Here is a 23705-nt window from a genome sequence, read left to right as displayed (position 1 = left end):
CCTCCCCCGGCGCCGGGAGTCCGCGGTTTCGACATTCACCCCGCACGCCCCTCGCCCAGCCCCCTGGGCCCCGGGTCCGGGAGAGGGGCTCGGCGGCCCTCCAAGGACGAGCTTCGAGCCGGGCAGGGTCATTAGGCCCGGCCCTGCCCTCCCCCACACTGACGAGAGCAGCCAGTCTTGGGGTGCAGGAGGGAGCCCTGTCCGTCGGGGCCCCGCCTGCTCTCTAGGGCAGACTCCCAGCCGCCCGGCAGGCTTTTCTGGCTGGCGCCCCCGGGAAGCGGCGGGTGCCTCGGCCGGCCCATGGGGCACACCCGCAGGGGACCTGGCTCGCCCACGCCTGCCCCGGGCAGGCTCTCAGCTCTGCCCACACTGGGCGTGGACATGCCTTCCCCACCCTTCAAGACCGGAACCCCCTTGAGGAGGGGAAAGCTCCTGCTGGACCCACCCCAGTGCCCCCAAACCGACCTCACTGCCCCCTGGGGCGACAGCACCAGCCACTGGCCTCTGGGTGCCCGTCCCTGGCACGCGCCTCGCGGGCCCCCGCCGCTGACCCCGCCACACCGCGGGCTGCTGGGGCCTTCGCTGCCTCGTGGCAAAACCTCTTTTGCATCTGGTTTCAAGGAGAAAACACGGCGGCTGCGTGGGGACGGCTGAGCCCTGGGCGCGGCCCCGCGACAACCTGAAGAACCGCCTCCCCCAGACACGTTCCCCGGCCGTGTGCGCGCCAGGAGGCTGCGGCGTGGGGTGCCGACCGGGCTGTGGGGGTGCCGCCCCAGCACCCCAAGCACCAGCGGGGTGGCCAGGGCCAGGGGCTTCACCCCCAAGGTTCAGGCTCCCTCTGGGCAAACGGCACCATCAACAGCACCTCCTGGACTTGGGGAGACCACGAGTCCAAGTGTTGCCGGCAGCAGGAACGGGAACTAGGGGTGCTCTCTGGGGACACCGTCCTGTCCAGGGCCAGCTCCGTCCCAGGGAAATCGAAGCAAAGGAAGGGTCTGGTCTTCCCTACCCTCCTCCTCCCCCAGACTGGGTTGGGGGCCCAAGGATCACCCCTCTAGCCTGGGAGCTGGAAGTGGGGGCCCCCTGCTGTGGACAGTTCCTGGCCCAGTGGGCCCTGAAATGATGACCTGCTGAGCTCATTTTTATGCAACACGGGGAGAAGATGGGAAGGCCAGATCCCCTCTGACCTCAGAGGGCGGCAGGTCCCGGGGGCAGTCGGCGCAGTGGCCAGGGTGCCCCAGACTGCGCCCCTCGGCCCGGCCCCTCCACATCCTCCACAGGTGCCAGGTGAGGGCCGAGGAGCGAAAGGTGAAAGGGCTGGCCTTCACCTGGGGTGTCCACAACCCCACCTCTAGCAAAGCTGTGGAATCAACAGACTTGGGGGGTCACCCGAAGAATGACCAGTCCTAAGTGCTGCCCGCTGGGACCACGCAGAGGTGGGGGAGTCCATTTGCACGGGCCGCCGGCGGGGCTCAGGGGGGTCAGGGGAGGGGCCTCTGCTCCAAATCCAGCAGCTGTAGCCGAGCAGGACCCCAGGTCACAAAGCAGGAAGCTGGGGTTCAGGGAGATGCGAATTGAGGGGCCCGGGCTGGGGCCTGACCCGGACCCTCAGCCTGTGGGTCTTCGGGGCAGGGGGGGACACTGGCCCTGAGCGTCTCCAGGCTGCTCCCCACTAGGGTGAGCCCGTCACCCCCGATGACAAGGCTGGACACACCGCACAGGTCACAGATGTGGAAGCCGGGCGCTCCCGAGGCTCAGGCTCGGCTTCACCCCCTTCCTGCCACTGATGACCTGAGAGACGCCCCGCTACCTCGGAGCCCCCCAGCCCCGGTGGCTGCCCGGACATCCTCGCCTCTGGCCCCCAGCTCCTCCCGCAGAGGCCTCTCCCCGACCAGCGAGGGGCAAGTCACCCGCACAGGAGACCCCGAGACGCCAGTGGGGGCCTGCACCCCCCAGCACTTGTCAGATAAACAGGTGACAGGAGCCCTTGGGGAGCTCACTGCACAGGAACGGGGAGTTTCTAAAGCAAACCGCCCTCGGACCGGGGGCAGAACAGCCCCGCGGTGGGGGGCTAGGGCTGCCCCTCCAGGCCACAGCCCCTTACTCTGCGAGAGCCCTTCTGGCGCCAGGACAGCCTCACGCCGGGGTCGGGGAGGCCGCGCCCTCCTAGCTCTTCATTCCTGGGGGACTCTTGTCTCCACCCAGGGGCGCCATCGGTTCCTTATGAGTAAAGTGGGGGGCCAGCCCCAGCCCCTGCACAGCCCGACTCCCAGGAGGACCAGGGTCTCCCTCGGGCTCCCTTGAGGGTCCTGGGACTTCTGGGCACAGCGGCGCCTGTGAACCCCTCAGGGAGCCGCCCCCTGACCCCCTATCACTGCTCAATTCCAGCGCGCACCAAGCCCCGGGAAGACCGGGTTCGGCGCCTTCCTGGCGAGCAGCGTGGGTGCCCTGGACACCCCGAAGCCCGGGCGCCGGCCGCAGCAGAGAACATTGTCACCAACTGTGGGTTCACGCGGACAGCCAGGGCGGGTCCCCGGAATCCAGAGGCGCCCGGGGAGGCGCGCGGTCCAGCTCCCAGAGGAGAGGGGCCGCCACCCCCGCCCGGCTCCCAAATCACGCCTCTGCCACGGGAGCGTAACTTAATTAGTGGGTCGACCTCATTAACGCTGGGGCCTGGGCTGCGAACAAAAAAGGAGGTCAGGGAACCGTCCAATGCACAACTCCCCGTTTCCACGTGGAAACCGCTTTATTTTCAGCGGCCCCGGAGGACTCCGCGCCCACGGCCGCGCCCCAGGCTCCCCGGCCGCAGCCCCGGCCCCCGAGGCCCCCTCAACCCCGAGGCCCCCTCAACCCAGACGCCCAGGGTCGCTTCAAAGGCTCCGGCCAGAACCCAAGGTCAGGAGCGCCAGCCTCGCCCGTGGACGTGGACGCCCCCGGCCCCCCATCCCCGGCGTGGGCGCGCGGACCTGACCTGCCCCGAGGGCGCACACCTGCCCCCCCCCCGCCAGGTGGACAGGGGCCCCGAGAGTCCGCACCCACGGAGCGCAGGGGAGCCCCCGGGCTCCGCACCCTCTTCCCCGGTGGCGAGTCCCCTGCGGCCCGCACCCCCCCCGAGCCCAGGCGAGAGGTGCCCCGAGGCCCGCACCCTCGAACTCCAGCGGCGGCTCCCCGAGGCCCCGCACCTTCGCGCCCCCGCAGCGGGGTCCCGCGCGCTCCGCTCCCCCCGCGACCGCAGAGGCGCCCCGCCGGCCCGCCCGCGCTCCCCGCGAACCTGGGTGCCGGGTCCCCGCCGTCCGGCTCCCCCCGAAGCGGCTCCGCGAGGCTCTCGGCGAGGGTCGCCCGGGCGCCCGGCGGCCGCGGCTCGGAGGGGGAGCGCGCGGGGCCTCCCCGGGCACGCGCCCCGCACCCGGCCGCCGGCGAGGCGCATGGGCCGCGCGCGCGGGGCGGAGCCGCCCGGCCCCCGCAGGAGCCGAGCCCGAAAGTTGCCAGGAAACTTGAGCCGCGCGCCGGGCGGCTCCTGCATAATTCACGGCGCGGGCGCGGCGCTCGGGCACCAGCCGGACCCCCGCCCCGGCCGCGGCGCGCGGGGTCAGGCCCGGCACCGGCTGGGACGCGGGACCGCGGGGACCCCGAGCGCCCGCGCGCCCCGCCCGCGCCCCCCGGGCCTGCGCCGGGCGCCCAGCCGCGCTGCAGCCGCGCGGACCTGCGCGGGGCTGCGGGTGCCGGCGCCGGCGGGGCGGCCGCGGCGGGGTCCCCGGGGAGCCGCACCTCGCGCCGCCCCGCCCCGCCCCGCGCGCCCCCTGGCGGCCCCGCGCTCCTCCGAGGCGGCGCCCAGACCCGGCCCGCCCGCCGAGCCCGGGAGAGCGCCCCGGAGCCGGGCGAGCGCCCCGGAGCCGGGCGAGCACCCCAGAGCCGGGCGAGCGCCCCGGAACCGGCGGCGGCGGGTCCGTGCGCGCGGCCCGGGAGGCGCAGGCGCGCGGGGGCGGGGGCGGGCGCGGGGCGCGGGGTCCCCACCGCCCGGCTCCCCGCGCCTCAGCCCCGGCGGCCGCGGGCGCGCGGCGTCTCCGCGAAAGCCCCCCCGACACGTGCCGCCCTCGCCCGCCCCGGCCGGGCTCGCTCACCGCGGGCAGGCGGGGTCCGGGTCCGGGCGCCCGAGGCGGCCCCGAGGCGGTGGGGCGCGCGGGGCCACCTGCCGTCCTCCGGCCCGCGCCCCGCGCCCCGCCCCGCCCCGCGCGCCCGCGCCGCGCGCACCTGCTCCCGCCCGCGCGGCGAGGGGGCGGCGCCCGGCGGGGCCGGCGTCCGCGCGCACCTGGCTCGGCGGCGGGCGGCGGGCGGCGGGCGGCGGGCGGCGGGCGGGGGGCGGGGGGCGGCCCCGCTCGGGTGTCCGGGAGGGCGGGCGCCGGCGCCCCGCCTGCGCGCGGAGGGGCGCGGGGCGCGGGGCGCGGGGGCCGGGCCGGCGGGGGCGGGGCGCCGAGGACGCGCGCGGCCCCGATGCTCCCCGGCCCGGCCTGCTCGGCCCGCGGGCCCCGCGCGCGGCGGCGGGTCTGGGGCAGCCACCCCGGGAAGGCGCGCGCCCGGGGCGCCCCTCCCGCCGCGAAGTCCCCAATTTTGCAGAACCGGGGCGTCCGATCGGCCGTTCCCTGAGCGCGCCGGCCCCCGCCCTGGAGGGCGCATGATAACAGGCTCGGGAGCGCCGAGGCCACCGCGCGGGAGGTTTGCAGCGCGCAGGAAAACTTTCTACCCGGCCACGCGCCGCCATCTGCCTCCCCCGGGGCCCGCGGGCCGGGCCCCCAGACAGCCCCGACAGAGAAGAGGCGGGTGGCCGAGAGGAAAGGCGCCCCCGCACACCGGGGGTCCTGTGCGCACGCGGCCTGGGCTCTAGTTCCCCCAAGTCCAGAGGCGCCTCTCAGGCCCCGCCTGCCGGCCTGGGCAGCGCGCGCCCAACTGCCCTCGCGACCCTGCGCGCCCACTGGGGTCCGCCCCCGGGAGGCTGGTTCCCGGGTGGGCGGCCGGGGTTCTGGTGCCCGAGTTTCCCAGCGTCTGGGAGGAGGGGCCGCGTCCCGCCGCCAAGACCTGCATTGCAGGGGGCGGGTGCCAGCGTCCAGCCGCTGGTCCCGGTCTCGGGGAGCTGCTGGCCCCCAACCCCAGCCTGTGTGTGGAGTCTTGAGCGGAGGGGGCCTGCGAGGGGACCCCAGCAGACTTGCCCCGGGGAAATGTGCCTGGGCCGGTGACTTCACCAAAGCAGAAGCAAAGTTAAATATTTGCTCTAGATACTTTCCCCGCTTGCATAATTGTCCCACATTTCAAAGAAGTCCTTAAGAGCAGCTCTTGGGGTGAAAAAGAAGTCACACCGGGGGCTTGACTATTACAAGGAGCAGATATGGGAACCCCCAAGGGTGGCCGGATGCCAACGTCTCTCTCTGCTCTGCTTCCCTAGGCCAGAGACTTGGAAATATTTGTTAAATGGATAAAAGCAGCAATCGCTGGAGCAACAGCCACCTGGGAACAGGAGCGTGAAGCCCTGGAAGGGCCTGGCAGGCTCATCTCCGCAGGGACCCTGCTCCCCCAGGGTGTGGGCGGAGGGTCAGAATGTTCTAGTGCCTCTGGTTTTCTTACCCCAAGTGGCTGATGGTGGGGGGCGGGGTGCCTTACCGCCCCTTAACTTCCGCCCCTTAACTCCCGTCAGGCCTGCATGACCACAGGTAAAGCATGTCACCTGCAGTGATGAGCCGGCCTTGCCTCCCACCCACGGCCCCAAGCTATCACCCTTCCAACCAGATCCCACCCCCCAAAACCCCTTCCCTGATTTAAAGACAATCCCCCCTCCCCACCCCCCCACCTCCAGCCCTCAAAAAAGTCAGCCACCAGAACACCTGCCCACTGGCCCACAGAGGTCAGGGCCCAGTCACTGCCGGGGCCCAGAAGGGCTCTCGGGCCCAGGCCTCCCCAGCCTGCCCGCCCCGGGGACACCCGCCACCCACCCGCCCCCTGGTGCGCTGGCGCCCGCAGCTCTGGGCAAGGACCCACCCTCCAGCATGTTGGGCGGCCTCTGGCTCCCCCCAGGCTCTGCCCCGAGAGTGGTGGCTCCGTCAGCGTCCTTCAGGTCTTTGCCAGCTCAAGTGAAACGCTTGGGACCCCAGACGCCGCGCCCCTCGGTGCCCTGAGAAGGCCCGTCGGGTGGGAGCAGCTCTGCCCTGCAGTGGCCTGGGGGCGCACGTCCCTGGCCGGCCGTTGGGCCCTTCGCAGCGGGGTTCCTTGCTGAGGTCCCGGGTGGCCTAGGCCCGGCACCGGGAACCGCGCAGGTTTTACTTTCGGTTGCGAGAGGGGGTAGTCCTTCTGCTTCCTGATTTCAGATTCCCTGTGTTTGTGTCAGTAGCTGTTTCCTGGAGTCCCCGACACCTCTGAAGGAGCTTGCAGAAGGGGAGACGCGTTCCACCTGCAGAGCTCGGCTTTTTCCCGCAACACCCAAGGCATCCGTCTCAGCATTTCTGGCTGCCCGCTGTGCGCCGAGCACCCGCCGCCTCCAGAAAGAGCAGCTCCTTCACGGGGAACTGGAATCGGGCCCGCGCCATTTGGGGTGGAAACACGGCAGCTGTGCCCTGGAGGAGCATCGGGACTGTTTCCCGGCTCAGAGGAAGCCAGAGGCTCGGCTGCAGAGCGGCCCTGGCCCTCCCCCCGGGGAGGAGCCCCGGGCACAGCCTCAGCGCTTCTTCAGAGAAGGTGCTTGGGCTGCCAACATGGCGATCCCCCAGCCTGGGTCCTCGGCTTGCTGGGGGAAACAGGTCCAAGAAGGGATGGGACTTGCCCGAGGACATGGGGCCCAAGCTGGGACACGCAGTTATGCACAGGTGAGACCAGGTCAGGACAGCTGTGCACAGAAGCCAGGTAATGGCCGGTGTGCCCAGGAGAAGCCAGGTAAGATAGGTGTGCACAGGGGAGCCCAGGTAAAGACAGGTATGCATAGTTGAGGCCATGTATGGACAGGTGTGTACAGGGGAGCCCAGGTGTGCACAGTTGAGGCCATGTATGGATAGGTGTGTACAGGGGAGCCCAGGTAAAGGACAGGTGTGTGCAGGTAAGGGCAGGTAAGGACAGATGTGCATAGGAGAAGCCAGGTAAAGGCAGGTGCCCAGTACTCAAATGTGACCCATTCTCCTACCCTGTCGGATTTCTCCAAGCTTTTGTGATTTTTTTTTAACATGCTTTCCCTGACAGCACGTGGGCTGCTTCCCTCGTGGCCCCCACACCAAATACTGCCCAGTTCACCCGTGTCTCCATCAGTTCATACCGATCTCTAGCCCGGCTGCATAGCACGGTCCTCTAGACAGTCCCTGATCTGCCAAGTCCCCCCGCGCCGCTGCAGCCGTGGCCTGTTGCCCGTCCGCATCTTCACAAGGAGTGTAGGACTCCCCATTAATTTTCCATGGATCTGCTCTGAAAATTCTCCAGGGACTTATTTCTGAACTCAGGAGTCGGGGCTGCCAACACGGGGAGGTTTGTGCCTCCGGAACTAAAATTACCAGAGGCCCACCTGTCAGAGCGCCCCAGATGCCCTGGAGAGGGGCACACGGGCAGGAGGGGAGTCGGGGCAGAGGAACTGCGGGCTCTTCCCAGAGGCCCCTCGAGCCCAAGCGTGTTCTGCTGTCTCCTGGGGGAGCTCTCTGCCTCCAGCTCGGTGCTGGCCCCCAGGAGTGGAGGCGGGAATCCCAGGGGGCTCTCGGCACCGTGCAGGCAGGCGGATCTGGGAGGCTGGGCGGGAGATGCTCCCCACCCCCCGGGGACCAGTTCTGTGGCTTCTCAGAAATGCCATGGGGCACCCCTTGCTTCCAGCGGTGACCTTGACAAAACTCTTGTCTCTGGGAGGATCCGTCTCTGTCCTCAGCTCCCCGGCCTGGGGGAATTCTCAAATGCAACGGTTGGCCTGGCCTCCGGCGGAACTGCCGGCAACAACCCCAAGCAGCATCGTGGGGTTGTCAGGGAGGTGCCGCCTCCCCTGCCCTGCCTAGCCTCGGACTGCAGGCCCCGGTGTGCCGGACCCAGCGCCGACCCAGCGCCGGGGCTCCCAGACGCGCTGGAGCCGAGGCCCAGAGGGGCCTGACACCACGGAGGGCAGTGGGCTCTGGGGGCCTTCGCTTCTCTGGCCTTGACTTGTACTCAGAGATGTGGGGGCACTTGAAGGGGAGGCTCAGAGAAGCACGTAGAGACCTTTGTTTTTTTTTTTTTTTTTTTTTTTTTTTAGAGGCATGCTTTATTTATTTGTTTTGCTGGTTTGTTTGTTTGTTTTGTTTATGCAAGCACTGGGTACAGTCAGAAGCGCGGGAGGGTGAGAGAATTCACCAGAGCCAGAGCGGGGAGCAGAGCAGGCAGAAGGACCAAAGTACACTGCTGAGGGGAGCAGCGGGCGGCAGGAGAGGTCTGCGCGCCAAGTGGGACCCTCCTCTGGTGGCCGGGGAGTAGCCGGGGATCGAACCGGCGCTGCCGAGGCTGCGGGCAGCTTCGCAACCCAGCGCTCAACCGCTGCGCCACCGGGGAGGCCCCAGCTTGTGCTTTTCTTCAAGGAAAAAACACTGGACTTTTGATAGGGATTGTACTAATCCCTAAATCAATGGTCATCTTTTTTTTTTTTTTTAAAGATTTATTTATTTATTTATTTATACAAGCACTGGGTACAGTCAGAAGCGCGGGAGGGTGAGAGAATTCACCAGAGCCAGAGCGGGGAGCAGAGCAGGCAGAAGGACCGAAGTACACTGCTGAGGGGAGCAGCGGGCGGCAGGAGAGGTCTGCGCGCCATGTGGGACCCTCCTCCGGTGGCCGGGGAGCAGCCGGGGATCGAACCGGCGCCGCAGAGGCTGCGGGCAGCTTCGCAACCCAGCGCTCAACCGCTGCGCCACCGGGGAGGCCCCGTAGAGACCTTTGAAAGCGAAGGCACCTTCTTGTGGGGACAGAGGGGGGCATCTCTGGCAGAGACGATGGAAGCTGTATCTTGATCTGTACTTTTTTTTTTTTAAGATGTATTTATTCATGCATACAAGAGCTGGGGTACAGGCCAGAGGTGCGGGGACGAGCAGATTCACCAGAGTGGGGAGCAGAACAGACAGAGCCACTGAAATCCACTGCTGAGGGAGCAGCGGGCGAGCCAGGAGAGGTCTGCTGTGCCCTGGGGTAGCTCCCTGCCCGGGGATCAGGCTGCAGCGGCTGGCGGTAGCTTGGGAGTGCAGAGACTTAGCCCCTGTGACCCCAGGGAGGCCCTTGATCTGTGTTTTGATCTTGCTCCTTTTGCCCCCGACTAGGCTGGCCCCTGCTGTCCCCACAAGAAGGTGCCTTCGCCTTGTGGCAAGCGTCTGGGCCTCAGGGGCTGCGCTTCCAGCTCACCTGCTTAGCTGGGCATTTGCCCACAAGGGGGTGGGTGATGTGGGTGTTTTCTTGGGAAACTCTTAGTAGGAACATCCTCTCTTCGCGCCCCCCACCCTCCATGCCCCTGAGTTCTATTCGCAGTCTGTCGCACTAGAGTCGGCCTCCCTTGTCTTCATGAGGCGGATGGCAGGACGCAGGCCCGGAGACAGGCCAGCGCAGCCATGAAACAGAGGAGCCTTTGGCTCGCATAAGGCGCCCACCAAGACCTTCCTCTAGTCCTCACACTCCAGCCCCTCACCTTCCTCCCAGCTTCCTGTCCCGCCATGCCCCTCAGGCCGGCTGCTCCCGGGAGGCCAAGAGAGGGTCTGCGTGGTGGGCCGGGGGCCTCGGGACCCTCCGCTCTCCCCTGTGACCACCTTTTAACTCTCTCCTTCTTCACCCGGAGCTGCAGCTTCTACATAAAACCTGGTGCTTGGTTTTGGCTCAGTGAGCTTTTGGGGTGGGGCGGGGGGCGGGGAATGGAGGGGATTTAAATGGTCACCGTGTGCTTTTCAAAATGCATGACAAAGAGCAAGAACATTCAATGAGGGATGCTGTCACCCCGCCTTGCAATTTTTTAAAAAACAAGCTAAGTTTCTGAGCTTCTAAGCGAAAAGGAGAAAACATCGGAGAAAGGCCACAGGCGGCGGCCCTCCCAGCGGGCATGCGGGCCGGCCAGGGCCTGGCCAGCGGGGAGTCGGGGCTCTCGGACGGCCAGAGTCAGACAAAACAGGTGCCGAGGCCAGAGGCGCTCCGGGCAGCTCCGTGGTAGGAAGACAGTGGCCACCCTCCCCCCGGGAAAGACGGTGCAAAACCACTACCTGCTGGGCCTCCCCGGTGGCGCAGCGGTTGAGCGCTGGGTTGCGAAGCTGCCCGCGGCCTCTGCGACGCCGGTTCGATCCCTGGCTGCTCCCCGGCCACCGGAGGAGGGTCCCACATGGCGCGCAGACCTCTCCGGCCGCCCGCTGCTCCCCTCAGCAGTGTCCTTCGGTCCTTCTGCCTGCTCTGCTCCCCGCTCTGGCTCTGGTGAGTCCTCTCACCCTCCCGCGCTTCTGACTGTACCCAGTGCTTGTATAAATAAATAAATAAACAAACAAACAAATAAAAAAACATGCCTCTAAAAAAAAAAAAAAAAAAAAAAAAAAACCACTACCTGCTGGCCAAGGACTCGCAGCCACCCAAGCCCCTCGCGGGGGCGGAGGCGCGGCTCGGCCACGGGGCAGGAACCTTGCTTAAACCCGTTAAAGGTGGGACGGCTGCTCAGCAAATGGTGCTGGAGAAACAGAACGTCCACGCGGGGGAGAAAGTGAACCTCACTCCTCATAAAAAACTGCCCCGAAGTGTCACAGGTCACCGTAAAAGATAAAAACGATGCCATTTTTAGAGGGAAACGCGGAAGAAAATCTTTTTGCTTTGGGTCGAGCAAAGAGTTTCTCAGCTATGCCAACAAAAGCAGGGCCCGTGAAAGGGAGAAATCACTGAGAAATTGGGCTTCAGCCAAGGGCAAAGCTTGCACCCTTGGAAACGCACGCGATAAAGAGATGAAAAGAGCCTCCGGGCTGGAGAAGTTCTTTCACATCGCGCACCTGACAGAGGATGGGGGCCCACCCGGCCTGCGCCTCCGGCCCCCGCCGCCCCAGCTCCCCCACCCTGCGACGCCCCCCGGAGAGGCGCCCTGTTGGCGCACAGGAGACCCGAGGCCTCCGGCCCCGCAGGCTGACGAGACACTTGACCTCGCTCTTGACCACACAGATGAGGTGGTGGGGCGGGGGTGGGGGGTCTCCCCGGAACTGGGCTTTCCCCACGGCCTTGTGTGGGGCCCTTGCAGGCAGAGCAAGCACCTGCTCCAAGCAGCTGGTCTTTAAGGGGGGTGGTCACCTGTCATGGGCTTCTCCGCTAGCCCCGCCCCACCTGCTCCTGGCTTGGGAGACCCCGTTTGGCCCCGCTGCCTCCGGAACCCCACCCGCGTCGATTCTCCACGCATTTATGATGAAGTTTCTCTTTTCTGCTAGGGGCTGTGTGGTGCTGACTGGATGCCCAGGAGGGCCCCAGAGACTGGGCACCCGTGGGGCCAGCGCGCCTGCCCCCAGTGCTGGGGGAACATCCCCTCTGCAAGGTGCTTCCAGCTGGCCTAAGGATGAAGTGGACATAAGACAGATGAGCAGGTGACAGACAAGCTGGACCTGCACGCCCGGAGCCCACACCACGCACGGCTCGGGACAGAAAGGTGAGAAGGGTGTGAGGTCACGGGACCTCCACCTGGGGAGGGGCTGGCCTCGGGCAGTGCCGGGACAGGAAGAGCAGGTGTCCAGCGATCGGGCCTGCCTGGCCCCCGGCGGGTCACAGGAAGTTATTTCTGGAAATGACACTCATCACAGAACCCCCTCTGCAGCTCTCCTAGGTGGCTGAGGAAGAGGCGGAGCGCGTCCTTGAGCCCTAACCGTCTTCAGCTAGAAAAACCCGCAGGCCCAGGGGTGGCCTTGGGAGGCTTGTCCCTGGCCTTACGGGGCAGGCGCGTGGCCCTGCTCTCCAGCCTCCTCCAGCCCCGTCCCCATGCCCTGGCGCCCCTCACGTCCAGAGGGCTGGCTAGCCCACATGCTCGTCTCCCCTGCTTGAACCCCAGTCCTCTGGGCCCCTCCAAACACCCCCAGCCCCTGCCTGCCCGCCCGGCCTCATCTCGCCCCCCAGACCTCTGTTCCCAGAGCCTTGTTCTGCTCCCGCCCACCTCTGCTCCTTCCCTGTCCAGCTGTTCCTGTCTTCCCTGGGCCCCTGGCTGCCGCGGACCAGCACAGCAGTGAACGATGAGGCCGTCTCAGGGTTGAGAGAAGCGTGCAGGGTGGTCAGGGATTAGCCCTAAAGGTCACTGCAGGGGGAGGTGCAGCACCTGGCTCCCCTGCAGGGGCTGGGAATCTGGGGGAGGCCTCTCTCCGATGCCCAGCACCCCCTTTCTGCCTGCCCTCTGGTCAGCAAAGGTTGGGGCCGGGCTCAGGGCCCCGGGCTGACTTGCTCTAAGGAAGCCACAGGCGCCCCGGGCACTGAGGATGTGGGTGTCCGGGCCATGGCCATCGGGAACAGAGGACGTCCCCGCGGAGAGGGGTGCGTGTCTGCAGACCCCAGGCCCCCCAGGGAAGGCAGAGGTCCGTCTGCGCGGCCCAGCACTTGAGATAGTGCCGGGCTCCAGGGGCTGCGGTGGAGGGCGGCGAGGTCTCCCCGCCACTCGGCTCTCGCGGGTCTGTGGCGCTGGGCTTTGTCGGAAGGAGCCGCTGCCAGCACCCGCCGCCCCCAAGGCAACATTTTTAAAAAGAGTTAACGTTTTACTTTTCGGTCAGCGGCGGATCGATGGGGCCGAAGCGCGGGGCGCTGCCGGGAGGGAGGCCACTGGCCGGGCTCCCACTTTATAAAAGCCTCCTCCGGCCGGAGTGAGGGAAATTAGCTCTGGGTGGAAGCGGCAATGCAAACGGGCACGACAAGGGTGAATTGTTTGACTTTCTGAGGAGCAGCACAGCCGCGGGGGCGGGGCTCCCACACAGGCCGCCCGTGCCACGTCGACGCTCGAGGAGGAACCGTCTCGTCACCGGCGACTTTGGGGTGTGGGATCTGCTTTGAGCAAACAGGACACTCCTGCCCAGCCCCCGCCCCCCGGGGGAGCCCAGGACAGACGGCCATCTCGGGGCAGTGCTGGCTGCAGCCCGGGAGCCCGGGGCCCGGCCCTTCCCCACTGGCCACGAGCCTCCCCAGGCCTGCCCTCCGGCAGCCACTGCCCCAGCGCCCACTGCTGCCAGAAAGGGCCAGTCACCCCTGGGCAGGTCCGGGGGTGCAGACCTACAGCCACCCGAAGCCCCAGCAGTGTCCCACCCCATCCAGTCCAGCAGCCCCGGGCCACCCGCCGCTCCCGGCCCAGGCAGTCCCGCGTGGCCGGGGTCAGGCCTGGAGACGCCGGCCCGCACCCCGAGACCCCTCCCTCCCTCCTTGGCTCCTCCTCACGTCCACCTCGCCGAGGGGAGCCCCCGGCAACCCCATTACCTCACCTCCCTCATTATTCTGCACCACCCACTATTGCTAGGAGAGCAGCAGGTGAGGTTATGTCAAAGCAAGCAGCACAAGACCCTCTGGGGACGCTGACCCCATCAGGACATGCCCCACCCCGCCATGGTCACACCAGACCGTCCCGAGGGGCTACCCTGGGGGAGGAGGGCCAGAGCTGCAGTTTCCCTTACGGACAGTGGGGGCTGGGCCACGGGCCACCTCTGGCGTGGAGCTGGGGGCTCTGGAGATGGCAGGGCTGGTCCGCGGCAGCTTCCGGACCCCTGACAACACACGTCTCCAGGGCGGGAAACCGACTCCGATGAAATGTCCCGCTTAGACTAGTGACTGGTCGCTACAGAGCAGTCTCCCTGTGTTTGCTGCCACGGGCCCAACGCTGGCCCCGGGGGGAGGGCGCCCCCTTCCAGCTGCCACGGGGGCCGTCTTTCCGGGCTGGGAGGGGGTGCCCTATGTGTGCCCCCTGCGCCCTGCCCTCGGCCTCCACAGGCCCCACTTCCACCGAGGCCCCGTCTGAAGGTCGGGGCCACCCAGGGGCTGCTGTGGGGAGGGGCGACACGTCCGTATTTGCCATCCGGGATCCCTTGGGGGAGCCACTGGGCACACCCTGCAGGAGTCCCTCAGGCCCCCACGGGAAGACTCGGTCCCTCCAGGCCGTCTGGCCGCAGGACTGCACGGGGTGGGGGGAAGGCGCAGCTGTGGGGGCGTGTGGGCCCCTGGGAGGCGGGGTGGACAGGTGGACGCTGATGGTCTCGCGACCCTGTGGGGCGGGGCCTGAGCACAAGGGCCTCAGCTTGCAGCACCCAGAGGCCCCAACCCTCCATCCGCAGCGCGAGCCCGCTCGGGAGGCTCAGCGGCCACAGTTACCCCGCACGTCACAGAGTCACAGCCAGGCCCGCGCTCCCGGGGACGCGTCCCAGCGTCCGGCCCTCAGTGCCTGTGACGCCGCAGCTGAGGGGACAGCAGCGGCCCGAGGCCCAGGGACGGCCGCTTTGCCGTAAATGGCGCAAAGGAGTAAAGATTGTTGAGCGGGAGGCGAGGGATGAAGAGGCAAGGACAATTGCGAAATGTGCAATCAATTATTTCAATAACAACTAAATATAGACCCTCCCGTACCTGAAAAATAGATGTTATTTTTGATTCCATAATGAGCCTGCATAGCTTCCCAGGTTCGTGCGGGAACGAGCTCCGCCGCCACGTGTGTTGTTAAAAATAGCAAATTAAACGCAAGGCAAGTCTGAAAACACAGGCGCGGCGAGATGGAGTTGGCTTTTGCTGGTTTCAGGATCTCGGGGTCCAGTCTGGCGAGGACGGGGCGCGGGCTCGGAGGTGGAGCTGGGTGGGGCAGGCAGGGAGGGAGGGAGGCACCGCGGGGCCCGGGGGCCACCTGAGAGCCAGGCTGACGCTCGCCCCACTTGCGACTCCACTTGCTTCGGGAGATGTCATTTCGGCAGGCCCGAAATAATAATAATATTAATAATATTAATAATAAAGCAAGCTAATAATAATAAAGCAACCAACTAGGTTGCTTTATTCTGACCTTGCCAGGTCGCTCCCGAGTCTGGGGATTAGTCACGGGCCGGCGGGGCACCCGCCGCTGGTGATGGCGCTGGGGAACTGACGGCAGTGGCTAGACCGGCAGCGCTGCTGGGGGCCCGGGAGCCCCAGACCAAACCCATGTCCTTAACGGCACCAGGGCCCCTGCCCGCTGGACCCTCCAGCCCATCAGCAGCAGAGGCCCAGCCTGGACACGGCAGCGTTCAGGTACCGGGTGCTCCTGCGGAGACCCCGTCCCCCGTCCCCTGGAAGTTGGCCCACGGCTGCTCCTGCACGGGGAGCAGGCACCCACCTCCAGGCCCCTTCCTTGGCAGGCCGGGTGAGGAATGTGGCTCTTTTAAGGGACCTGGCCGGAGAGCAGGCCTTCGAGAGGGCGGAGGCCCTGGGTGCGGCCGGTCTCAGCCGGTGTGGGCCAACTTTCTGCATCATAACAAGCGTCCCCCGGTTCTGGGCTGTTTAACACAGTGATGGGCCCACTGGGGTGCGGCCAACTCTGCAAACAGCTGTCCCCCTGGGCGTCCCCAATTCTCTGGCAAAGGCAGAACCAGGAGACCCCACCAGCTGCAGGCCCACTCCCGGCCCACAGGCTGAGGACCCTCCCAGGCCGCGTCTGACCACGAGCGCAAAATAATAGCCCTTGTGAGTTCAGGGCAGACGGGAGTCAGCACCGGGCTGACCGTACAGGGACACCCGCCGCGCACACGCCAACGCACGCACATGCCGCACACGTGCGCCACGGCTCCAAGACCAGCAGCGTCAGTGCCCAGGTGGACATGCCTGGTCCCGGGGCCTGGCCGACCACCAGCTGTGTGAGCTCTGGCAGGTGAGCTCACCTGGGGCACCCCAGTTTACTCTCCTTTCAAATGGGGCAACAGTAACTTTCTTCTCCAGTTGAGATGAGAATTAAGTAAGATAACTGAAGTAAAGTGCACATCATAAATGACCATAACTGAGTCATCACCAGCTCTTAATGCTGCTGTTATTAAAGGCATCACTCGCCCAGGGGCACAGCAGATCCAGAGGGGGACAGTGTGGAGCAGGACAGTACAACTGCCCAACCAGTGGCCACCAGCGCCCCTGATCCCCCGCTGGCCTCCAGTGCCCTGGGCCCCTGGGTTCGCTTCCTCAGCAGAATCCAACCATTTCTGTCCAGCGTGAGCAAGAGTGCGACATGGCTTGGCAGACAGCCACCCTGCCGCCCGCCCGCCTGCCGCTGTGGGGGTGCTCCCTGCAGACCCTGTCATTGTGCTTGCGCAGCCTCTGTCCAGGGCTGGACACCAGCGATGGAGCTGACCTGGGCAGCCCCCTGGCCCACTGCCCAGGCCCTGCCGGGGAGCCCAGGAGCTGCCATCCTGTGCGTGAGGCACACAGGCTGTGGTCAGGAGGCTACTAAGACATGGGGACTCTTTGTCACATCTGCAAAAGCTACTGATGCACTTAGATGGTGAAAAGGCCTCCTGTGGCTTTAGCTTTGAGGAGGCTGCATTTGTTCCTGGGGAGAGCAAGTGTGATGTATTCAGAGTGAAACACAGCCACTTTAAAAATGCCCTTGCTGGTATATAATTTTTCATAGCTTCCCATTCATGCAGACATACATACACACACAGTAACTCTCCTGTGAAAAATGGTAATGAAAGGTAAACAATATTTACCTTAATATTGAAAATTATGAGTGATTCTTCTACACACATCATCTTTACAGTCTTTTTAAATTATAAATGTATCACACAACGGGTCTTAAAAATTCAAACATTATAGGGCCTCCCTGGTGGCGCAGCGGTTGAGCGCTGGGCTGCGAAGCTGCCCACAGCCTCTGCAGCGCCCGCTCGATCCCCGGCCGCCAGCGAGGGTCCCCCATGGCGCGCAGACCTCTCCTGCCGCCCGCTGCTCCCCTCAGCAGTGTACTTCGTCAGTCTGCCTGTTCTGTACCCAGCTCTGGCGAATTCTCTCACCCTCCTGCGCTTCTGGCTGTACCCAGTGCTTGTATAAATAAATCTTTAAAAATAAATAAATCTTTAAAAAAGAAATTCAAACATTATAAAAGAGATAGCCAATGGGGGAAAAAACCAAGTCTGGAGCCTCCCTGGGGCCCTAGGGGTTGAGCCTCAGGCTGTCACCACCTTTGCCTGAGTTTGACCCCCATCCCCAGCCAGGGAGCTACCCACATGGCACAGCAGCCCTCTCCTATCTCCCCCTGCTCCCCTCAGCAGTGGATTTCAGTGGATCCACCTGTTCTGTTCCCCACTCTGTCTCTGGTGAGTCCTCTCGCCCTCCCCCCACACCTCTGGCCTGCACCCCATTTCTTCTATACAAAGAGAAAAACAAAAGTCCTTCTCCCCCAGTCTCACATATCAGCACAATACTTCCCTGGTGTTCTAGAAATATTCCCAGTAGCCATTTCAATTGCTTACAATCTACCATCTCACCAAAAACCTAAGTTTAACTAGCCTCTGAGTGAAAAGACATCATGATCTAAAATAACATTCTATCCTATCCAAACTAATTCTTAATGGACTACACAGAGCTAATCTGTTTCTCATTAAAATTATGGATTAAGTTTTAATCCCTACCTTTTTAGAAATAAGAAAAATAAAGCCTTATTTGTCTACTGTGTTGAAAGGTTTATATCTGACTTTGAATAAAAGAAATCTGATTAATGTAAGAATTCAGGATTATATTGTGTCACTAGATCCATTTTTCAGTCTTTATTAAAGGATTTTAAATAAAGGAAAAAATTTCATCAAGGCCCGGTCTGCTCACCTGCCCTTCTAGACCTGCCTGCAGATTAAGCGTTTTTCCATTTTAGTGGTGTTTCTGAAGCCACGTGAATGGAAAGAAAGTAAATGCCTGTATTGGGTTTTCTGGAAGCTTACTGTGCTTATTTCTGATTGAAATATGTTATGCACGGTGCAGCTGGGGGGCCAGAGACCTGGACACTAAATCAACACGGCATGAATCAGCCGTGGAGGGGCTCACAGTGCGTGACGGGGGTCCAGCGGCGCCTCCTCCGGACTGAGGGCTGCCGTCATGGAGCTGGCTAACTTGCCCCCAGAATTGACCTGTCTTGGGGTCTGTGAGGCCCCACCCAGGCTCACAACTCGGTCTCGCCATCCAGGGTGGGATGGGAGGGACAGGTGAGCCGGGGGTGAAGGATGGGGCGGGCAGGCGAGTCCCGCTGTGTCCACACTGACCCTGCATGACGCTGGGCATTTCACGTTGCCTCTCTGAAAATGGGGGCCCTGCCGTTTACTTCCAGGGCTGTTTGGCAGGAGGAGACCCTGGAGGTGAGCGGCGTCAGGTCTCAGGCACCTGCAAGTGTCAGGTGAGGAGCTCGACGGCCCATCCGGGGAACGGACCCTCCTGGCTGGCTCAGGTCCATGGAGAAGCAGCGCCCGGCAGGATGGACCTCCGAGTGTGTCGGCGCTGCCTGACCTGGGCCGGGCGATTCGGGAGGGGCTGACGTCACCTGCCTGCAGGAAGCTAGGCCCTGGGGCTGACCTTGAGGTCAGCCCCAGGGCCTGGCTTTCAGTCTGCCCCTGGCAGCAAAGATGGCAGAGGATTTACATAAAATATATCAATTTTTCTTTTTGTGGCCACGGTCTGCGCTGGGTTTCAGCACAAAAGCGCTCCAGAAAGTTGAGGCGCTGGATGGGCTGACACGGAGCCGCCGGGCCCGGCCGCAAAGCTGCAGGGAGCAGGGCGTGTGCTTCGGTGCGAGCTGCCCACCGGCCCAGCGTGGACCTGCTGGCCCCTGGCCCCGTCGCACCTGAGGAAGTTCAACAGGAGAAGCGGCTCAGGAAGCAGCGCGGAGAGCCTCAATCAGCTCTTTGTTCCCCAGGAAGGCTGGGTGAGAACGCGGGGAAGCTGCTGGCAGCCGAACATAACACCTTTGTCTTCACAGGACCTGGGGATCCATGGGAGGGCGGCTTCGCCTGCACTTGATGACCAGGGTCCCCAGGCTCCTCTGCCCGGCGTGTCCCAGCTGTCCGTGCGCCAGGCTCGGGCAGGGCTGGGAGGCGCTGTTGTGTCCCTGACCCCTCTCACCTGCCCACTGCACCTGCGGCAGCAGCGCCCAGCGCGAGGCCGGCAGGCAGCACCTGGGAGAGGGTCCAGACCAGGAAACTGGACCCTGAAGCCTGGTCCTCAGGGACGAGCAGCAGAGACCCTCCCGCGCTGCCCTGTCCAGGCTCCAGCCTTAGCTGAGTGGGGTGATGGGAAGGCCAACAGCCTGGCTCTCCCTCGGGGGGTCACGGCCGCCCCAGGCTGGCATCTGATGCTCGCAGGGAACCTAATACGCCCGGGGAGCACCTATCTCTGCCCACGCGCTCCCTCTGCTGGGAATTCCACCCCTCGTGCCCTGGGTGCCCCAGACAGTGACCCTGCGGGCCGACCGCCCTGACCTGCGAGCCCAGGGCCTCGAGGCGCCCAGCACAGCAGGTGCAGAGAGACATAGGGAGGTTCCATCTGAGTCCTCCGTGCCAGATGGCTGCCACAGGGGCGTATTGAGTGAGCACCCCGGAGGGGCTACTGGAGGGAGCCTGCTTGGGATTTCAGGATCCCGAATCTCAAGCAGAAAGTAGGGCCTACGGATGAGGGCAGGGGTCTTCCGAGAAGGGCAGCTTCTCAGCACCGCCCCCTCAAGGCTCCTGCGGGGTGGAGGTGCCAGGCGCCAGCTCAGAACAGGCCCAGCAGGTTGGGTGGGTCCTGTGGGGCGAGAATCAGGAAGGAGGAGGTGGTTCTCCACAATCCAGCCTGTTTATCCAACACTCGGCAACACAGAGCGCAGGATTGTTTGGAGGTGTCCACAGAGAGACCCCGGGCAGAGGTCTGCTCGGGGACGCGCGGGCCTGGGGGACGGGGTCGGGAGGAGGAGGGCCACAGGCGAGCAGGAGGCCCTCGTCCCCCACCTCCGCGGTCAGCGATGTCCCCGTGGGCGGGGGCAACGCGGGCGTCTGCTTGTCTGTGTCTGACGGTGCCCGGCCACAGGCATCTGCGCTGCTGGAGAGGACGCAGGCCTCGTCCTCCAGTCCAGGGAGCCCGCCCAGCAGAAGGGCCCCGCCAGCTCTCGGGGCCTGGACTCCGTGGCATCTGTGGGTGCGAGTCAGTTCTCTGATGGGTCCCTTCATATGCGTGGGTTAAGTTTCTGTTTAATACCTTATGCGCATTGATTACGCAGCTTATTACCATATTAATTTTTCACAATAGATATCCTGTGACAACATATAGCATTACAGGTAATGAATCTGTTAAATGTGAGGGCAGCAGAGAACGTCACGGGATACGAGCGTCACACCAGGCTGGTCAGATGCTGACTGTACCTGGGCGCATGTTAGCATGACATTCATAACGTGTGACGTGTTGCTTTGACGCATGCAGGTGTGACGTGGAACTGTCTGCTGCCTGGGCCCTGTTCTCTGGGAGCCCTGACTAGGCACGCCGTACCACACCACGGGCAACCCCACACCCCACATCCCAGAGCACCCCTGGCAGCAGGAGACTTTGGGGCCACATGAGGCTCCTCTCCAGCTCCCCTGCACCCCGCGGCTGAGCTGAAGTGAGCCTCACTGTCGCCTGGAGCTGGGCTGCACGGGTGTGGCCTTGGGGGCCTCCTGGCCCCCTGCAGGGCTGTCCCGTGGGTTTCTTGCCTGCTCCCCACCCCATCACGAGGTCGCCATCACAAGACCACCTGGTCCTCCTCTCCCCCCAGGCGGGACAGCGGGCCCAGACAGGGGCTCCCCATGGGTGGGAGACGAGGCTTCTGTTCACAGGGCAGAGCCCGGCTGGGGGTCCACTGGCCTCTCCCGGGGAATGAATGACAGCCCCCCTGAGTCCCGGCTTCCGGGAGAGCCAGAGAGCCTTTGCTTAGAGCAACCTTGGTTCTGGGGTCCCCAGGTGATGACTGACCCCCACCGGCCTAGTCTGGGAAGAGTCAGCCACTCTGGAGCCGAGGGCCGGCAGGGCGGCTGGGCGGGGTCTTCTCTTTAAGCCCAGGGCCAGCGCCTCAGCTCCTGGCCAGGGTGGACCCGCGAGACACTGCAGACCCCACTGGCCGCCCACTCAGGCCAGTCCCCTGCACGCACGCAGGGCGGGCCTGGCACACTGGCGAGGAACCAAGGGGGACAGCTAGTGCGGCTGAAACTGGGCACTGGGGCACCACCATCCAGGGCAGAGCCAGGGCAGGCATTGCCTGTGGGGTCCTCACCTGCCTGCACGACCCAAGACCCTGCAGGCTGGGGAGCAACACCGGGGGCTGGACAAACCGGGGAAACCGTTTCGAAGGCCCTAGCACCCGGCCATCCCTCCACCAGGGTGTCTACAGTCCCGAGAAAGGCTGCTCCCCAAGATGGCGCCCTCCCGCCAGGGACGCCTGACTCACCACAGCTGCAGGTGCTCACGGGGCTGGAGGGCGCGGCCATCATGAGTGCTGCCAGCTTTCGGGGAGGCGGGACACCAGGCCCCAGTCCACAGTGCTGGGGAGCACTGGCCAGCAGTGCTGGTCACCGCCGGTCAGCAGCGTCACGGCTCGAGTGGCCCACACTGACCACAGGCAGCTCCAGACGCCAGCCCCGGCCTCAGAGCCCCTCCAGGCGGTGTCAGAGGTGGCCTCGGAGCCCCTCCAGGCGGTGTCAGGGCCGGCTGGGGGTAGGGGCGGCCATGGCCTCCGCAAAGCTCCTCAGCTTCTCTTCGTCCTTCGGAGGTCGGGGGCCAGCTGCGTCCGAGGGCATCCAGCCTGAGCGAGCGAGTGTCTGGTCCAGAGCATCCCCAGCGAGTCTAAGCAAACAAGTCTGGGGGCTCAGGGGCGTGGAGCAGCTCAGCGCGGAAGCCCCACCTGCACCCCACCGGCCTCCCGCCTTATCCCCTTCGTGGGCCCACCTGGCGCCTGATTGGATGGTTCCAACCCCGCGCCTGATTGGCCAGTTTCCCAATCAGCTCATCACGGGCACCTGGTGGTCCACTCAGGCCTGGGCGGCACATCCGGCCTCTCCACTGCCTGCAGCTGGAGGAGCCAGGCCAGGAGCCGGTCCTTGGGGCCCCAGGGGCTGCCTGCCCTGGGGTGGCGTGTGCTGGGGCAGCCGCTGCCGTCCACCATCACCCCTGGCCCTGGCCACGAGCAGTGCTGGGGGGTGTCTCTGGTTTCACCGCCATCCAGCTTTTCCCCGGACTTGGCGCTGGGGGCCCACAGCCATCCACGGAGGCTGCTCCCTCCACCTCAGTCCTGAAGCGGGCCTCTGCCAGTGCCGAGGCCATGGGCATCAGAGCGTGTCAGAGGACGCGGGAAGGTGGCTGCTGCCTCCTTGTTTTATTCATTTACGCATATAAAAACTGGGGTACAGGCCAGAGGTGTGGGGGTGAGAGGACTCCCTAGAGATAGTGGGGAGCAGTACAGGCGGATCTGCTGAAACACACTGCTGAGGGGAGCAGCGGGTGAGGCGGGGGAGGTCTGCCGTGCCATGTGGGTAGCTCCCTGGCCGGGCCCTGACTCAGGCCGCAGCGGTGATAGTGCTCAGACAGGCCCCTGGCGGCCCCCGTGCCCCCTTTTGTCCCACTCTCTTTCGACTTTGCAGCCGAGCGAGTTGTCCACATGCATGTGACTGAGTTGTTCTGTTCGATGCTAGTTTGAGTCTCCCGGGGACAAGAGCCCAACACAATGAAAGGGGGGTCTGGGGCAGCCGCAGGCCTTCTGGGGACCCGCCCCGTGCAGCTCTGCTGGTGCGTGCCTGGGCCTTTAAGGCTCCCATGGAGGTGCGCAGGCCTGAGGCTCGGGAAGAGCGGGCTGCAGGTATGGTGGCCTCCACGAGACCACGGAGTGGGCGTGGACGAGGGGCAGTGGCCTCCTTCCTGCCCCCAGCTACAGCCCCTGTACTAGGGGCCGGGGGGGGGGGTCAGAGGGCATCGATGCACCATCCAAGCCCCTCCCTCTGCTGCGGCCTGTGTGGCGCAGGAGACACAGCTGTGGGCCCGTCGGCACAATGGCCTGGGCCGTTCCAGACTCTGACCCCCTCTCACCGCTGGGCCCCATCCCCTGCCTCTGGCCGGCGCCCTCTCCCCAGCTCCAGACAGAGGCAGGCGTGGGGGTGGCCACAGTGACCTCTGAGACTCTCCCCTTCACTGGTGCCTCAGATTGCCCTGGCACCCCCAGGACTGTCCCTGCGCCCCACTGAAGGGTGGGTTTCTCGGGCCGCGCCCACCCTTCAGTGCGGCTCACGGGCCCACCCTGTTTGGCAACCACCCTGTGCGGGCGGCGTCACATGGTTCCAGGGCTAGAAGGAGAGTCTGGTGCCCTTGGCGTCACTCTCGCAGGTTTCGGCGGGGAGTGGGGAGCAGGCCGCGGGGAGACCTCAGCCCCTGAGAGTCTGTCCTCCGGGCCTCCCGGCGACCGCCTCCCGGAGCCCTCGCCATCTCGGGGCGACGCGCCCTTATATCCCCGCCCTCCGGGCTCAGGTGTGCACACTTGCACACGCACGCACCCGTGCTCAGGTGTCCCTCGTCAGGCATGCTGCCCCCACCCACGTGCCCTCCACCTTAGCAAGATACTCCCCAGTTTTGGATCTGTCTGCCGAGCTGTCTCCAAGCATGATGCTGGGGCGCCGCTGGGACCTGACTGTCCATCCTGACCTCCAAGACGGAGCAGCCACCCCGGACCCAAGCCCTGCTCGCCCGGGGCCCTCTGCGGCCCTCCGGCTGTCTGGGCCTGGGGCGCTGTGATCCAATCA

At 64.9% G+C, this 23705-nt stretch overlaps 1 protein-coding gene across 1 annotated transcript; it reads left to right on the top strand.

Moving 5' to 3' along the window:
* Window positions 1-1396: 1396 nt before the first annotated feature.
* LOC119248797 (basic salivary proline-rich protein 1-like) lies at window positions 1397-23697 on the top strand. The gene is made up of 6 exons (XM_037515675.1): window positions 1397-1436; window positions 2389-2502; window positions 2757-3944; window positions 22694-22771; window positions 23293-23433; window positions 23519-23697. Exons 1-6 carry the CDS (start codon window positions 1397-1399, stop codon window positions 23695-23697), a joined length of 1740 nt encoding a protein of 579 aa, XP_037371572.1.
* The last annotated feature ends 8 nt before the right edge of the window (window positions 23698-23705 follow it).

Source organism: Talpa occidentalis, unplaced genomic scaffold (genome assembly GCF_014898055.3).
Source record: "Talpa occidentalis isolate TD23 unplaced genomic scaffold, MPIMG_talOcc4v2.1 talOcc4.17, whole genome shotgun sequence".
Lineage (NCBI taxonomy): Eukaryota > Metazoa > Chordata > Mammalia > Eulipotyphla > Talpidae > Talpa > Talpa occidentalis.
Note: the sequence above shows the minus strand (reverse complement) of the source record. Positions and strands in the feature narration are given on the sequence as shown.